The sequence below is a fragment of the Pinus tabuliformis genome, chromosome Q (assembly GCF_031772625.1).
Source record: "Pinus tabuliformis cultivar Carrire ecotype Pingquan chromosome Q, CPIR1, whole genome shotgun sequence".
Lineage (NCBI taxonomy): Eukaryota > Viridiplantae > Streptophyta > Pinopsida > Pinales > Pinaceae > Pinus > Pinus tabuliformis.
This window is the reverse complement of record NC_142296.1, coordinates 560,956,882-560,975,387: the sequence shown is the minus strand read 5'-3', so window position 1 is coordinate 560,975,387 and position 18,506 is coordinate 560,956,882. Positions and strand designations below refer to the sequence as shown.

The window sequence follows — 18,506 nt, the reverse complement described above, 5'->3', positions numbered from 1 at the left end:
ATAAGCCAAAAATAGTAGCAGATAGAGGATAACCTTGCTTGACTCCAATTTCACTTAAAGCTTCCTGAAATCCCTGTTGAAGTTCTAATTTTGACTTTCACCTCTTCATAAAGTCTATGTACAATGACTTTATAATGCAAAGGAATTTCAAGTTCTTCCATTCTACACCACAACTTATCTCTAGGATTGTGTCAAATTCCTTTTTGAAGTCAACAAAGCAACATAATGCTTCTTCTTTGTCCTCCCAAATCTCTTCAACAATGTGTCTCAATGTGATACCATGGTCCACTGTAGAATGCTTCGGCATAAAACCCGCTTTTCCTCTTGCCCTCTTTTCTTTTACTTCTGCCCACTCACTGCTTCTATTTTCTACCATGCTGCCGAAAGTCTTTGCAAACAAAGGATTGATCATAATGGTTCTATAGTTGGAAGGATTATTAATGTCTTCACTTTTTAAAAAAGGGTATTGCTAGGCTAGTTGTCCAGTCCCTTGGGAATCCTTGCTGAATGATGTTGTTGAATATTTCCATGATGTGCGTTGCAAGAGTGTTCATTCCCCATTTTAGATACTCTGCTTGAGCTCAACCAAGTCCTTTGCCTTTCCTGTTTTCAGCTTCTTAATTCCAATCTCCACCTCCTGTAGGTTAAGAGCTTTGTAGTTGTGTTAATCCTGGAGGGAGGATCCGCCTTTGATTCTTTCTCATAGAGTTGCTTTGCATATTCAAACCATTGATTGGATGTAATATTATTTTTTGATTTGCTTTTTCCTTGGTTGAAGTTCCTGCCAAAAAAGCTTTGGGTTATTCTTGCTTAAATATATTAACTCTTCTCGTCATGTTTGCATGAACTCATCTTTCTTCCTTTTTAGTATATGCTTATATAAATTTACATTCATCTTCTCTTTGCCTGCCTTTTTCAAGGTTCTCCTTGCCATTTTGCATTCCTCATCAAACCAAGCATTTATAGGAAAACAATTTGATTCTAATTTCTTATATTTTGCTCTTTTGCACTTCTCAAGTGCACTTTGGATTATATTTGTTAACTCATGACTATTGACGCTTTTGAAACCAATTTCTTCCTTCTGAATTAATCTCTCTAACATTGCCTTGAAGATAGTGCAATTTTCTTGTGTTCGAAGAATTTTGTCCCTTGATAGTGATTGCCGAGAGCATTGGGATTTTCTCCCATTTTGTCTTTCTTCTAACCATAATAACTTTATATATGAAGATGATATTGAGATAAATTAGTTAACATAGATCTTCAAATAGTTTATTTAAATCTCTGATTTGAATATTTAAAAAAATATAAGATTTAAACATACACAATTTTTTTTACTTCTAATTATTTTACCAATTTTTAAATTTAAATTTAAATTTTAAAAAGTAATTCATTAAAAAATATAAAATTTAAACATATAATTTTTTTACTTCTAATTACTTAACTAATTTTTTAATTTTTAATTCTAATTTTTTAATTTTTAATTTTATTTAAAAAAAATAGAAAAACACACATACTTTACATACCGACATATTTACACATCTCATATTACTAAACTGTAAAATAAGCTTCTCCCCTCAATAAGTACCATGTTCATGCTTGTGATGTCTCTCGCAAACTATTCCCATGGATATCCTTGAATTTGAATTTAAGAGCATTATATTTATTTACGTGTGAGTCTTCTAAGTTTTTTCTTATATGACTGATTTCGGGTTATGGGAAAATATTCAGAAGTCATGCGGAACAACATTCAAATCTAGAGGCATTCTCTCAAGACGTGTAAAAAAACCATTTAAAATGTTTCTAGCTAGGGTGATGTTGAAGTAACAGTGCAGCATGCCGCATAATAGAAAGGCACAAGGTTTTGTTTTCCTTTCCTGAAGCGTACTGCCATTGTTTTTTGGACAATGACTAGTGAAATCTTTTGAACCAACAATTGTCCTTTCGTCAAAGGTTAATAAATTCTTTTTGGACCAATTTCACAATTACTAGGTAGGCATAAAGCTGTATATTACCATTGCATTCTGAGGATGCCCAAGCGGAGCAAAACCGTGCTTCTTGGCTATGTCTGTAAATCTTAATTTATATGATTAAAATAAGATTTTTCCACACCATAACTGATTGAGAAGCCTTTCGTTTTTTGGTTGCACAATAATTAGATTACAAACAGCAAAGACATGATTGAGAATTAAACATGCATGGTATCACTACCATAATTTCTTCTTAACAATGGTTGTAGTTTCAAGGTGCACTGGAGGTTTGGAAATGAAGTTCCTCCTACCGCATGCCAGTATGGGAATAATGTTGACCAACATTTTCATTGAAGTTGCATGCACAATTCAAACTACAGAACAAGTTATTGAGCTCATGTCGATAGTTTAGAAATTATTGTATGATTAAAAAAATTTGTGAAATAAACATATAATAGATCATATAGCTGACAGCCTAACTCTAGGAGAATGGAATAAAGCATCTCCAAAATTTCTGATACCTGCAACCTCAACATTTGTTTCGAACCACCACTTGTCCTATTCTTTTAATATGGAATTGGTTGAATTATAGATACATATGTAGCATACATCATGTCAGATGTTGAACCTATCATAAAATAATCTCCCTTTGAACACTTTGATTCAGAGCCTTGTGAGGAAGAACGGTGCTACTAAGAACTACGACTTCATCTTCCACAGTAACAGCCTCACCTGCAAAACAGTACAGATTCCATCAAATAGATAGGGAGTGGACACATTTTCTATGTATCAATCATGAAAACCAGTTTATGCATTCCAGAATCTAAGAGATGAAACTTACCCAGAATTGAAATACCATTTTTTGCTCCATAATTTCTTTCACCCTGTGAACAATAAAAAATGATCATACATGATAATTTGTTGTAAAGAACATCTATATTTCGCTATACTTTGATGAATATATATCCCTATTTGGAAGCCAAAAGTAAAAGCATGACTCTTGCCTGCACCCTTGCCCATTTCCCGATTGATGCCTTCCAGCCAATTATGGCATGCATCACGATAGCATTGTCCTGCAAGACATTTGAAGCACACGTTTAGTCAATTATGACAAAAGAAAGTGTTTTTTGTTTTTGTTTTTTCAGTCCAACTGAAATAATACCTGTACTTCAACATCATCAAGAATGATGCAATCCCTCAGCCTCACCCCAGGACCAATTCGAGCATTTGCAGAGATCGACACATTTGGTCCAATCTGTATTACAATGAGTGCTGCATATAAATTACAAAAAGGGGCAAATGATCGATTCAGCTGAAATAACATTTTATAAAAGACAGGCATAGGAAAAGATTACCTTAGCAGTTGGATGAATCTTTGATGAAGGATGAATGTAAACATCACCAATGATATTTACAGTCATGATAGCATCAGCAGAAGACAAAAGTTCAGGTGTTTTCATGTGATACTGTTTTAGATACAAAGAAGAGCACCTCAATGACATCCTGGAAAAGAAAATAGATAAGATGAATATCCTCTCAATTTCCATACACAAAAATAGAACTTCTTTACTGTACTTCGGACATTTTGGAAGACTCAAAATCCTATAGCAATGCAACTTAGGTGATGTCAGTCATAAAGACCAAACCCTGGGGTCTTTATTTGCTCCCAAAAATCAGATGTCTCAAATGTATAAATCATCTTCTTCCCCACCAATGGGGTAAAAAGGTCCTCGTCCAATCTGATAACATCCTTTTGAACTGACCTGAATGGCATGCATCAGAAAATCATGCTTATCAGATCCACTTTAAAAGATGTTAATAGCAATAAAGGTTCCTTCTAGTCACCTATTGAAAGAAACACACATATTATCAGAATGTACATGCATAGGATTTGAAAGCCAAAATTTCTTGTAAGCAGGATATCAACCTAATAAAAAAAAGGGGTCTGTTGCAGTGATAACTGAGCATATAAAATGATAAATAAATGGTAGCTTCCCGAATCAATGATAGAGACTTCTTCCCCAAAATTTAGCTCCAATTCTAACTTAAGGTGCTTGCTTAGAAATCTCACAAGCTTTTCTTGCTCATATCATTGTTCTAGCCACTAAAAGTAGGAGAAACAGTTTTTTCTCTCACGATTCCAGAACATGGAATCTTTCAAATTTTGTTGTGTACAACATTTTGTAGCTTACTTTGACATACATAGTTATTCAAAAAGCTTGGCAAGAATATTGTTCAAACATATTTGGAACTTGGAATTATTCTGGTTGAGAGTATCTTCACCGCTTCAGTAAATTTTCAGGATTATTAGAAGGATTTTAAATAAGTCAGTAGGATTTCTCAATTGTTAAATTACTAATGTTACGTTCAATCAAATGAAAGTTTTCAAATTAAATACATGACTCAGATCAACACAAGTACATTTGCCTAGAGCAGACCAATTATGCTGCCCTTTCCTTTAAGGCAGTCACTGATTCTTTTTTCTTTTATTTGGATAGAAACCATGCAGAATTCATGAGCTGTGTTGCTTCAGGGACTCTTAGGTAGAGGCTAGGCAGGAATGCACCGAGAATTGAAGCTGGACTAGTTGTGGTGACCTGCCACTTTGACATTTAGTTTGGAAAGGATAGGAAACATGCAGTTTGTTTTTATATGGCCCTGCCTATTTGTGTGTATAACATTCACTCAGACAAGAAGGCCTATTATAAATTATTAAGATATGTGATTACATACTGTGTTGAGGTCCTATAATCTAGGATAAGTGTCATTAATTTCCTCAATATGTTAGTATTCGTAGATGTTAGTATATTACTAATTGATGGAAAGAAAATTCTTCTTGCTCAGACATTTTTGTTGGAATTATTGGTGTAATTTGCACGTGGCCATGGCCCATTCATATGTATCATTATGTACTTGCAAATTGAAATCATGGCTAAAGGCATATTTTATTTCTTGTATACAAGGTTTATGGTTAAGGCCAACCTAGTCAAACTTGATACGTAGGCTCAATACCCTCTTGGGGTGTGTGCCCTTGTTATGTGGATCCGTAACCTCTATTTGGAGGGTACCTCAATTGAATTGTGTATAAATACCATAAGGGAAAGACACCTCCAACATGGAAGCTCCTCCATTTACAATATTTATCACCCCTTCTTGCCTTCAACATGCCCTATCCACCTCCTTAAAGATGGTATTCAACCTCAAGTGGGCCTTTGACTACATCCAAGTGTAATTTAGTGCCATGTGGCACCCTCCAAATAGGGTGTTCATCTTCTAAGGTTCCTTTATTACTCACATCCTCCACACGCCCTCGGCCCTAGGATTAACCTATGAACAAATCTCTCCATCAAGGACGCAACAAAAGGTAATGTAAGCCATCTAATCATTCTTCCAACTATGTGTTGAATGTGCTAAGGCCCCAAATGGATCCTCACGATGAAATATCTTGTAAAGTCTCCATCAAGCCAACACCTATATGCCTTTGATCTTCCCACAAATGATGAATGGACTGATGCTCAAGAAAGATAGAACAAATTGCATAGTGTTAAGCTGTATGGTATGTTCTATGCTTGCAACAATTACTTCAATATCTTATTAGCCCACTAGCAATTTCACCTTAGATTCCAATAGCAATCACATTAAACTTCAACGATAGTTCATTATTCACAGTAGCTTTAGATAGAACATCATCAACAATATGCACAGGAAGACAAGCCAAGACAATGAACACAGATATTTAGGATAATGCTAGGGCAAAACCCCACAAGGGGGAAAACCCAACCAATCCTTCTTAATAATCAATATCAAATGTTCAGCAGAGAGAGAAAATCCAATTTAGTACAATATTCAAAGTCAAAATGTTGACTTTCCAATGAAGTAGACCAACCAATGAGATGAGACCCAATCTTGATCAAAGTAAATTGATGAATAGTTCTGCAAAAGTTAATAGCAGTCAGCGTGTCGTAGCCAGCCCAGTCAACTATGGTCAAACAACAGTGAAATGGCCTCCAATAAACTTGGTCAAACCAGCAAGGAACTCGGCCTCTTTAGTAGGTCAAAGTCAGCCCAAAACAGAGATCAAAACTCAGTCAACCAAAGTCAACACCCTGTGGTCAAAGTTTGTGGTCTACCTATAGTCAACCTTCCCAGCTGTGCCAAAAGATGCGGCCTGCCCAAATAGTCTCTTCAAGTCAAAACGCTATCAAATCACCTCAGAAAGTCCTCGATGCTGGTCAAAATTTTCTGCAAAAATTCAACGCAGGAAAAACAAAGCAACCAAGGAACCCTTCGCAAGTGTGGAAGATAGAGCTCCTCAAAAGGTGTACAGCCAATAAAAAGGTGAGAGAGATTGTGTTGTGAATGAATGTGCCAAAATGAGTAGGTCTCGACTTATATTTACAGTGGTTGGTGTGGGGTGAAAAGCAGTGTTCCACGGGGAGGTGTCCCCAAGGGTGAGGGATGTGCCCTGGTGATCCCCCACACTCCGGGGATAGGGAAACTCCTGGGGAAACATTTCCTCCATGTCCCCTTTTTGGGGAAACTTGAGGAAACTCTGAGGGGACGTTTTTCTGGCAACGAAACACGACTCTCTTGCAGGGGGATGAAGGGGGGATGCCGAGGGGACACAGCGTGGACACATATTTTTTTCTAATAAATTCTATAAAACATTAAAAATTAAAAAAAAATGCAAATTTAAATATATGAAAAAATGTAAAAAAAAAAAACTGAAACTACATTAAAATTTAAAACTTGTTAAAAAAGAAATTAAAAACAATAACAAAAATAAAAAACTTAAAGCATATTAAAACTTAAAACTTAGTATTTATTAATATTACTTAATACATTTGGAGAAATTTACTAGTATTTCACTATTCAGTGGTTTTTATGTTTACTTTTAGTTTAGTATTCTATGGCTATTTTAGGCTTCAACATAATGTCATATGATGAATTTACTTTTTATTGTTTTTTAAAATTTGATGTGTGCCTTAGCAGGCTCAAAATTATGATGTCAAATTTCGATTTTGAACGCGAATAGACGTGATTTATATATAAATATACTAATTCTGGTTAAAAAAAAATGTGTGCATTGCATAATTTCAATTTTCAAATGATGAATTAATTAATTTAATTTAGATGTACCTTGCATCATGCCAAATGATGAATTTAGATGGAACATTGCATAATGTCAAATGATGGATTCAATTTACTATTTAGTGATTTACTTTTAGATTTACAATGCAGAAATGTCAAAGATAATTCATAAATGATAATAGTCTAATATGTAATGTTGATCATATTTAGTCTTTACATGTACATTTCATAATTATTAAGATTTTCTATTTAGTTATTGACATATTTTTGGGATTTTATTTTTTTTATTTTTATATATTAAATTTTTAATAATTTATAATTTTACAATTTTTATGTCTTCGACATCCCCCCATTTCCCCCAAAATTTCCTAAATTTTGGGGTTGCTTATATACATCCCCCTTGTGCGTAATACGTATCCCCACTCTCGCGTTCCCTGTCCTAGAAACTCCGTGGAACATTGGTGAAAAGTCATGTCTCCTCATCACTGGGCCAACTTGAAGAGGGGCAGGTCTAAGACGACTTGATTTTGAGGCATTTGTAGGTGTGCAAAAATTCTAATTTTCCAGGTGAAGGGAGATGCCATCAAGGGGAATCCAAATGTGAAAAGAGTCATCAAAGGAGGGGCTTCTAGGATGGGGAATTAGCCCTAGTTGCACTCTTTAACACTCCCTCTCAAATAGGGATTAATTCCAACTGACCACGTCCATCCACGACTATGCTATCATGTCCATCATGTACCATCTATGCAACTTCTCTCGTCTCTGCTATGCAAATTCTCTCGTCTCTGCTAAAGATAGATATTATAGATCAATAAGAAAGGATTGAAAGAGGGTGGGACACAAGACCCTGCCACCCTCACCAAAATGACAGAGGCAAGTCCTCATGTCCAACGTGTTGAAGGAAATGTAACTAGGTTCGGTCTTCATAAATGTACTTTTGATATTTGTATTTATTCAAGAAAAGAAATATTATTTTTATAATATATATCAATGAGTTTCTTGCTCATTGAAATAGGTCTAGCACAAGTCAAAGTGCTATAGGTGAGTCAAATAGTCAAAATAAAATGATGAAGACCTTAAACGCATGTTACACTATGCATATAATTGTATTAGAGTCAAAAGGAATACCTCCAAGCAAAGTCAAGTCCTCTCCATGCAATGACATCCTTCAAGAAGCAAAAACGATGAAGAATCTTCAAGTCAGCCTGTAGTCTTCAAGTCGGCCTAAACGAGGGACAAACCTTTATATATAGAGGTTGTCCACTCCCTCAAACGACAAGAAATTACCTCTGAAATTAGCAAAGAAGGATAGCCGAGAAAAGGTGAAGAGAAGACAAGTTTGAGGAGCCTCTAGTGCAACGAAGAAGGAGAAGTCAAGACTGAAGTCAAAAGGAATTTTTTAGGGTGACAAACAGTTACACATGCAAGAAACAGAGTCATCTCTGTGGTCATAACAACAACAATATAACAGTCCCATATCTATCATTGTTTGGGCTAGTAAGTTAGGCCTATAAGGCCTTCTACTCTAATGAAGGAAAGACTCATCTAAGCAAAGATCAAAGGAGCATAATATACAAGTAAACCATCCACACGTGCGAAGAACTAGGACTGTTGTACAACCACACCAAGTCTACATCTACATCTCAAGAATGAGCTCGTTTGGTTGAAAGAAGGAAAGTATCTACATAAGTAAAGGATATCATTGAGTATAGAAGAGAAGCATCTCATCTAGAGCTCACATAAACAAGATCTATGTACAACTGGAAGGAGGACGAAGTGCCAAGGAGTGAAGTGCCGGAAGAAGAAAGACTAAGTGTCGGGGAACAAAGTGCAGACATAAGGAAGGACTTGACTTGTGCTTGGAGGATATTCTAGTAAGGGGTATAGGGTTTGGCATCGATCAATAAGAGAAAACTTACCGAAGGGTTCTCCTCTCAAGAGAAGAGAGGTTTTGGCCCTGGTAGAGAGCCAACATCTTGTGTTCTTGTTCTTATGTTTTTGGTAGTAGTTTGATGAAGTACACACACATGCATTAATAATAAGAAAAATAAGATTAAGCTAACAAGAAAAAGTAAAATACTCCACAAATTGTTATCAAGTCAAGAAAAATCACATTACACCTAATTGCCCTAGATTCTTCAACATGGTATCAGAGCTAAGGTGACACATCAAGGAAAGGGCAACTCAAGAACACTTATCAAGGAAGGATATCTACAAGGTTGAAGCATCAAGCCTAGAAGTCTCAATCACTTCAAGGACAAGAAGGTCTCCAATCCATCATTCATCAAGGAAGTCTACATAGCAAAAAGAAGAGCCTTACATAAAGGCACCTACAATGAAGATCAGATCGACACAAGACCTACATCAAGCTACAAGTCATCAAGCGAACTTCATCATCAAGCAAGTCCACTTGGAGAAGGAAACTTGAAGAACATCAAGATCCAAGGAAGGCAAGCCATCAAGTCTTCAAGGAGGAAGCAAATCCATTCCATCTCAAAAATCTATCAAGTAAGTATATGTCCCATTCTGAATATACATCAATGTCTTTTTGCAAGGAAGGCAACAAATTGGTAGGTACCAATAACTTTCTTGCATGGAAGAAGAGGACTAATTTACTTCTCAAGGAGAATGAACTTCTAGAACATATCAAAGGGAATATCACTATCCCTGCTAAGGAGCAAACTCAAGCCTTAGCTAAGTACAATAAGGATGAGACAAGAGCACAAAGGATTCTAATAGAATCAATCAAATACTCTCATTCCTTATGTCTCCAAATTTGAAACACCAAAAGAAATTTATGATAAGCTAGTAGAGCTATTCTCGTTATACACAACCGAAGAAGTAATATCTCTAAGGAATGAACTATACAAGACGAAGATAACGAAGGAAGGAATAACTCCCTACTTTATGAAAATCTCTGAAATGAGAGATCAACTTCAAGAGCTTGGGGAAGTCATGTCTGACAGAGAGATGACAACTATAGTACTCAATGCTCTACCTGAGGATTGGGGCAACTTCACATCAAGCATATATGCCAAGAAGGAAGCAACCACACTCAATGAAATGTGGTCTCTATGCAGGACAAAGGAAATCAGACTTAAAGCAAAGGAAGATGTGGGATCAAAGGAGCAAGCATTTGCTACCATGGCCAAGAGAAAGGGAAAATTTGGCAAATTTGATCCACGAAGAACAAACAACAAAGACATGTCCAAAATCCAATGTTTTGGATGCCAAGAATATGGACACTACAAAAGGAATTGTCCTAAGCTTAAGAAGGACAACAACAACAAAAGGAAAAGGGAAGAAGCTCATGTGACTCAAGAAATGAAAGAAGAAAACAAGAAGCAAAAGAAGGAAGATCCTCCGGATCTCTACTATGACTAGGTCAAACTCTTTACTTCAAGTCTTTTTTCAAAGTTTTGAGTAGGATAGGAGCATGTAGGAATAAAATAAAATTGCATGACTAGAAACATCTTCTAGAATCTAGAAGCATGAAGTACATAGAGTTCTAGATACTCATGAAGATGTAGCATTTATAATGAGAATAAAAATGCATGGGTAGAAATATCTTCTAGAATATAAGAGCATGGTAGATATAGCTCAAGATATTCATATAGAAGGAGCATACCTAGTATAGGACCTCATCCATAATAAAAGAAGATTGATCATGATTAAGAATCTTAGAAGACCTCCATCATCAAAAGAAAAGAAACATTTGCAAGGCAAGGGTCTTTAAGATCCTATAATGAAATGTTCAAAAGAAGGTTCATGAACCAAAGAAGATGTTTCATCAGGAATCCCATTCATGGGATTCAAGAAAAAGATGATATGATGTTGATTTGGGGTAGCATCGGATGTGATTTGGCCACGAAATTTGGTGGAGAGGTTGGGGCACATGAAATCTCCAATACCCAGAAAGGGTTTGGGAAGATTTTAAACAGTTCAGGAGATATTAAAATAATTAATATTTTTAATGGAGTCCCTAAGTTTAAACTTAGGGAAAATAAAATATTAATGTGGATTAATATGAAACTGTGTTAGAATGGTCCAAAAGACATGGATCAAGGTAGATCTACTCTTATCCGTTGATTAGGGACTTAATCTCGTCCGTTGACTTGTCAACAAGAAAAGTATAAGAGGGGGCTTGAGGGTCACTTGGAGAATATACCAGAGTGATTAGTCATTCTATTCTCTAGAGCGGGGTTTGCTAAGAGAGATAGAATTAGTGATCGGGAGTTGTAGCTGAGGGGCATTGAGTACAGAGAGACAGAGAGGCAGAGATAGTGTCGGGAGAGCAGTGCAGTAGCTAGGAGAGTGATGCAAACCCAGCTAGGGCTCACGCAGGGCCACGCAGAGGCAGCGGGGAGCTGCGCAAAGCCTCAGAGAGGCCAGCGTTGCTGACGCAGAGGGCCAGATGGATGATGCAGGGCCTCCTAAGGCTAACGCAGACCCATACGGAGTGACATAGGGACAGCGCTAGGCAGAGAGGCGCTGATGCAGTCCAAAGAGAGGCTGACGCTAGGGTTTCTGGGGCAGATTGGTGCTGAGTAACTGCCGAAAGGATTATCCGGGGTTTTAGCCAGTTGATTTGTCAGAAACTGAGAGGTATTACTGCCAAGGAAATTCTCTGTTGGGTAGGCCAGTTTTGGCACCCAGATTGTACTCTGATATTGCTTAATAAGAAAACCCTCAAATAGCTGCACCGGTTTTCCCACATTGGGTTTTTCCAGGAACATTGGTCCAAAAATAATGGTGTCATATGGTGTGATTGTTTCTGTTTCCTTTAGTTGTTGATCTGTAATATGTTGAGCATGCACTAGTGTTTATTTTCAGTATTTACATTGTAAATAACTTGTTAAGTAAAATAACAAGTAGGTAGGAATAAATCAGATAAAGTGCATGGAGGGTTTCTAACCAAGTAAACTTAGAAACTTCAACATGGTATCAGAGAGTGATTGCAGATCACAGGAGGACTAAGGACATCAGCCGAGCGGAGCAATAGCAGCAGAAAACAGCTGTCCCGAGGTGACAGAAGTTGTTTCTAGCAGAGCAGCAACAAGGGAAGGGTGACACAGTGCCTGCGTCATCAAGGGTGAGATGATAAGAGGCAATGCAAAGATTAAGGAAGGCAAAAGGAGCCTCACGCAGAGCCACGCAGTAGCTGGGAGGGCTGACGCAGTTGGCTTAGGAGACCGGGTTACTAGTGTCGGGATTGCGCAAAGCCTAGCTCTCACCTTCAGGTTGTTGGGGTTTAGAAGGCTGTGGGAATATTGCAGAGTGGAGCTGGTGAGGTACTGTAGTTGGAACAGTACCTGACAGAGCAAGGCCAAGAGGAGTTACTACTGAGGGTTTCTAGCTGAGGAACCCAGATCAGTGGTGCAATTGCACAAGACGATCAGAGTAGGGGGCATCTCGACAGCGGCAGAAGGATTTCCAAGAGGGAAATTAGGACTCAGAGGGAGTTTAGAAAAGAACTTCCATACGGAAAGTAGAGACTCAGAGGAGTCGAACAGAGAACTTCCAGGAGGGAAGTAGAGGAGCATTATGGCACTACACAGAGTAAGAGACCAGGATAGACTGGACGGAGCGTCGAACTTTGCAGTCTAGAAGGCTAGAATCTTATCCGTACTTGACATAAATCGTGTCAAGAACTTTTCCTTGAAGGTAATAGCTATCCCAATTGACCCCAATGATAACGACAAGTACAAGGAGGCAATGGCGAGAGCCAAGAGCATCATCCTTGACGAGGTCAAGGATCATGTAGTACCACACATAGCCGAGAAGGAAACGACATTTGAGATGTGGAAGGCTCTCAAGAAATTGTACCAGCACACTTCTGTGCAGAGAAGAATTCTACTTGAGAATCAGCTGAGGTCGTATTAGATGAAGAAGGGAGAGTCGATTGACACCTTCTTTGGAGGACTGAATGAGATCTGAGATCAGTTGACTGCTATAGAAGCGACACTGGATCAGGAGTTGATGGTGAGGAAAACACTGAATGCTTTCTCAGAAGACTGGGAGTTATTTGTCCAGAGTATACTGGCCAGAGGGAATCTTCCACCTTAGGACGAGATGTGGGCAACTCTTCGCCAGGAAGAGATCAGACGACAGTTGAAGATGGGTAGCAGCAGCAAGGGGATCAAAGTGAAGCAGGAGGAGGAAGATGTTGCCCTAGCATCTGAGAGAAAGCAGAAAAAGCGGAAGAAGAAAGATCTCTCCAAGATCAAATGCCTCCATTGTGGGGAGCCAGGTCATTATGCGACCCAGTGTCTAAGGAAGAAGAGTAAGGGAGAGTCTTCTGAGACTAAGGCAGCGCCAGCACAGGCAGAGAAGGAAGTGTTGACAAACGATGACTGTGCCATGAGTGCACACACACCACTTGGGCGGAAGTGGGGAGACATCTAGCTATAGTCAGGCGGACTACAGGCAATGAGGGGCAGGATCCTTGAGGTACCTAACCTCTTGGATTAGACCTTGCTACGAGAGCCCTGAAGAGGAGTAGTGGGACTGGCTGAGTCAGGTAGAGACGAATGTGGATGGAGCGACAGAGAGAGCTACAGTGCAGGAGTCCCGAGACAGCACGAGGCTAGCAGGCTACAGCAGTGCGAGAGGCACAAGAGTGTTGCACCAGTGCATGATGGCACAGAAAGGAGTGCAACGGTGCGAGATGTAGGGAGTTGTTGCAGCAACGCAGAGGTCAGAGAGGGAGCACTTGTCAGTGGCAGAGGGAGCTTCAACATCAATGGGTGTCTCTAGCCCAACAGGGAGGTCAGATGGGAGATCAGTTACTTACTTCTCAGTGACTGAATTGCAGTGCAGCAGTGGGCATCATGATGCAGCATGATGAGAGGAGGTGCAGTGCGGATGCAATGCTAGGAGAAAGGACCAGCAGCAACATGGATGCAGAGGGAATTGTCGTACAGATGCAACAGTGGCAGTGGAAGAACCATGGGTAGCAGTACAGGATGCAGCAGTGCAGAGGATGTTGGGCAGGAAGGCCTAGCATCAGCACAGGTACCGATGCCGGATGATCAGAGTAATACTCAGTGAGGAGTATTGCTAGAGCATAGTCCTCGCTAAGAGGGAGTGTTGATTTGGGGTAACATCGAATGTGCTCTAGCCACGAAATTTGGTGGAGAGGTTGGGGCACATGAGATATCCAATACCCAGAAAGGGTTTGGGCAAATTTTAAACAGTTCAGGAGATATTAAAATAATTAATATTTTTAATGGAGTCCCTAAGTCTAAACTTAGGGAAAATAAAATATTAATGTGGATTAATATGAAACTGTGTTAGAATGGTCCAAAAGACATGGATCAAGCCAGATCTAATCTTAACTATTGATTAGGGACTTAATCTCGGCCGTTGATATGTCAATGAGAAAAGTATAAGAGGGGGCTTGAGGGTCACTTGGAGAATACATCAGAGTGATCAGTCATTCTATTCTCTAGAGCAAGGTTTGCTAAGAGAGATAGAATTAGTGATTGGGAGTTGTAGCTGAGGGGCATTTAGTACAGAGAGACAAAGAGGCAAAGATAGTGCCGGGAGAGCAGCGCAGTAGCCGGGAGAGTGACACAGAGCCAGCCAGGGCCACGCAGAGGCAGTCGGGAGTTGTGCAGAGCCTCAGTGAGGCCAGCGTTGCTGACATAGAGGGCCAGATGCGGGGCCTCCTAAGGCTGACGTAGACCCATCTGGGATGACGCAGGGCCAACGCTGGGCAGAGAGGGGCTGACGCAGTCCAGAGAGAGGCTGACGCTATGGTTTCTGGGGCAAATTGGTGCTGAGTAGCTGCTGAAAGGATTATCCTGGGTTTCAGCCAGGATATTTTTCAGAAACTGAGAGGTATTACTACCAAGGAAATTCTTTGTTAGGTAGGCCAGTTTCGGCACATAGATTGTACTTTGATATTGCTTAATAAGAAAACCCTTAGATAGCTGCACCGGTTTTCCCACATTAGGTTTTTTCGGGGACATTGGTCCAAAAATAATGGTGTCATGTGGTGTTATTGTTTCTGTTTCCTTTAGTTGTTGATCTGTAATATGTTGAGGATGCACTAGTGTTTATTTTCAGTATTTACATTGTAAATAACTTGTTAAGTAAAATAACAAGTAGGTAGGAATAAATCAGATAAAGTGCATGGAGGGTTTCTAACTAAGTAAACTTAGAAACTTCAACATATGCAGGCAAGCTAAGATGAAGCAAGAAGGGACACACCAAGGACAACTAAATGAAGCTAAGATGATCAAAGGAGAATCAAGATGAGGTATGTATGCATCAAAGTTTAGTCATGTTATCATTTGTATATTATTGAGTCATGGGAATAGTTCTATAACATGATCAAGTATGAAAGAATCTCTTTCACCAAGGACATGCTTGAAGGCATGTACTACAATGCAATTAAGGTTAACAAAAGAATATGCTCACATAAGGAGTATAAGATTGCTGACTACAAAGCAAGAAGAAATGTTGACTGGTCCAGGAAGCAAGCAATAAAGAAATGCTCTCACAAGAAGCATAAGATGGTTGACCTATCTATCTAAGAAGAAGCAAATGAAGAAAGAGATCAAGCATGTGAAGAACACCATGATCACCAAGAATCACTATTTGACAAGATACTTTGAAGATATCTCCCGAAAGAAGGCAGGACAACTTTGACAAAGGAAGGAAGGACCCTTGACACCTATGAAGGCCTTGTGATATGAAATATGCAGATAACTAATTCTACTCTACAAAGATGTCGTGATGAAAAAGCCATTGAACAAAAGAAAAAGCAATGTTGAAGCAATATCAGGATGAAGTCATGATGGGCTACTAGGTCGAAGCATGTAAACAAGAAAATGCAACAAAGCATCCATGAGAAGAGTATTCCAAAGCATGGATAGATGACAAAGGAGTAGCCAAATGACAAGAAAACCTGATGTACGGTAAGAAAGACACTTTCCACGAAGGAAGCAATGACATGACAAATCACGAAGGAAAGTGATCAATGGATGGTGCCCTACCTAGAAGAAGTTCGAACAAAGACTTAATGACATCAAAGAAAGGAAGGAGATCAAGTAGCTAAAGGACCCATGAAGAAGAAGTTGTTGATGAATGAAAGAGTCCTGAGTTAAGAGGAAGCTTTGACAAGTCCCTAATCAAGAGGGAGTTTTGGATCACCCCTGATTACAAAGGAGTAACATTTGTGTTTTTCCATCTCATGGGTCATGCACTAGACCAGGAATAACAACCGTAAGTCTAAATGAAGGCCATGAACAAAAATATAGACGCAAGATAGACACAACATTCTTGTCTTCACTTGGGAAGAAAGAATAGGAGGATATGGTAATCAACTTGCATTCGATACTCTTTGAGGATGTGTAGGGCATCCAAGACAAGAGTAGGCAAGAGGATCGATATTTTTTGAGGGTTGGGAACCCAACATAAGTATAGTCCTAGAAGGTAATACTCAGAGAACACCCGGGTGGGTATGTACCTTGAGAGACAATGATGAAGGTGTCTATAAATCATTGGTCTCACCAACATTGTAGCTCATGGTCTCATGAAGAGATGGAGCTGTTAGTCAAGGCCTTGCACTATGACAATGCTGATTGATATGATGCTATAACAGATGGATTGCAAATCTGGTTTCTCTTATGTGAATTCTTCAAGATTGAAACATAACCAAACACCTTGTAATGTTGTATGAATACCTCCCTAGTTAAGAGGGAGTGTTGAAGGAAATGTAACTAGGTTTGGTCTTCATAAATGTACTTTTGATATTTGTATTTATTCAAGAAAATAAATATTATTTTTATAATATATATCAATGAGTTTCTTGCTCATTGAAATAGGTCTAGCACAAGTCAAAGTGCTATAGGTGAGTCAAATAGTCAAAAGAAAATGTTGAAGACCTTAAAGGCATGTTACACTATGCATATAATTGTATTAGAGTCAAAAGGAATACCTCCAAGCAAAGTCAAGTCCTCTCCATGCAACGACATCCTTCAAGAAGCAAAAACGATGAAGAATCTTCAAGTCGGCCTGCAGTCTTCAAGTCGCCCTTCAAGTCGGCCTAAAGGAGGGACAAACCTCTATATATAGAGGTTGTCCACTCCCTCAAATGACAAGCACTTACCTCTGAAATTAGTGAAGAAGGATAGCCGAGAAAAGGTGAAGAGAAGACGAGTTTGAGGAGCCTCTAGTGCAGCGAAGAAGGAGAAGTCAAGACCGAAGTCAAAAGGACTGTTTTTAGGGTGAAAAATAGTCACACGTGCGAGAAACAAAGTCATCTCTGTGGTCATAACAGCAACAATATAACAGTCCCATATCTATCATTGTTTGGGCTAGTAAGTTAGGCCTATAAGGCCTTCTACTCTAGCGAAGGAAAGACTCATCTAAGCGAAGATCAAAGGAGCATAATATACAAGTAAACCATCCACACGTGCGAAGAACTAGGATTGTTGTACAGCCACACCAAGTCTACATCTACATCTCAAGAATGAGCTCGTTTGGTTGAAAGAAGGAAAGTATCTACATAAGTAAAGGATATCATTGAGTATAGAAGAGAAGCATCTCATCTAGAGCTCACATAAACAAGGTCTATGTACAGCTGGAAGAAGGAGGACGAAGTGCCGGGGAGTGAAGTGCCAAAAGAAGAAAGACTAAGTGTCAGGGAACAAAGTGCAGACATAAGGAAGGACTTGACTTGTGCTTGGAGGATATTCTAGTCAGGGGTCTAGGGTTTGGCATTGATCAATAAGAAGCTTCAATAAGAGAAAACTTACCGAAGGGTTTTCCTCTCAAGAGAAGAGAGGTTTTGGCCCTGGCAGAGAGCCAACATCTTGTGTTCTTGTTCTTATGTTTTTGGTAGCAGTTTGATGAAGTACACACACATGCATTAATAATAATAAGAAGAAGATTAAGCTAACAAGAAAAAGTAAAAAGACTCCACAAATTGTTATCAAGTCAAGAAGAATCACACTACACCTAATTGCCCTAGATTCTTCAACACGTGGGACAAGAACCCCTACCAGACATGATCCTTAGAGATCAAGTTGCTAAACATCATGCATCCTAGTCATAGGGAATACAGGAGTACCTGATGTGTCCATTGGTAGCACTAATTAACCCTAACCTATTTTCCCAACTCATTGGCCAAATGAGAGGTACTTCCCAAGAGTTCCAGATTTCAAGGATAGGATGTATGTTGGGGTATCCACAGGGGAAGGTGAACCACTCACCCAGTTTTCATATAACGTACTCCATAGGGGAAGGTGAACCACTCACCCTATGCTCAAATGGTGTCCTCCACAGGGAAGGTGCGTTGAAAAGTGTAACTAGGTTCGATCTTCATAATGACATGTAATTATGATTTTATGTAAGAGATGTAAAGAAAAATAAAATTATTGTAATGCTTGCATCATGGGTTTCATGAGCAAGAGATTTATTTTTAGTTAAGGCTCCCAT

The 18,506-nt window shown here is 38.9% G+C and overlaps 1 protein-coding gene across 2 annotated transcripts in view; it reads right to left on the bottom strand.

Annotated features, from left to right (window-relative positions):
- Window positions 1–2,371: 2,371 nt before the first annotated feature.
- LOC149220671 (uncharacterized) overlaps window positions 2,372–18,506 on the bottom strand; it is a 341,673-nt gene continuing 325,538 nt past the window's right edge. The window contains exons 11-16 of one of the 2 annotated variants that reach the window (XM_089384853.1): window positions 3,614–3,730; window positions 3,323–3,470; window positions 3,130–3,222; window positions 2,972–3,040; window positions 2,809–2,851; window positions 2,372–2,699 (exon numbers count right to left, since the gene is read on the bottom strand). In XM_089384853.1, coding sequence (XP_089240979.1) covers window positions 2,599–2,699; window positions 2,809–2,851; window positions 2,972–3,040; window positions 3,130–3,222; window positions 3,323–3,470; window positions 3,614–3,730 — 571 coding nt within the window. In that variant the 3' untranslated portion in view covers window positions 2,372–2,598. The remainder of the gene's footprint in view (window positions 2,700–2,808; window positions 2,852–2,971; window positions 3,041–3,129; window positions 3,223–3,322; window positions 3,471–3,613; window positions 3,731–18,506) is intronic. The other variant, XM_089384854.1, reaches the window with a different exon arrangement.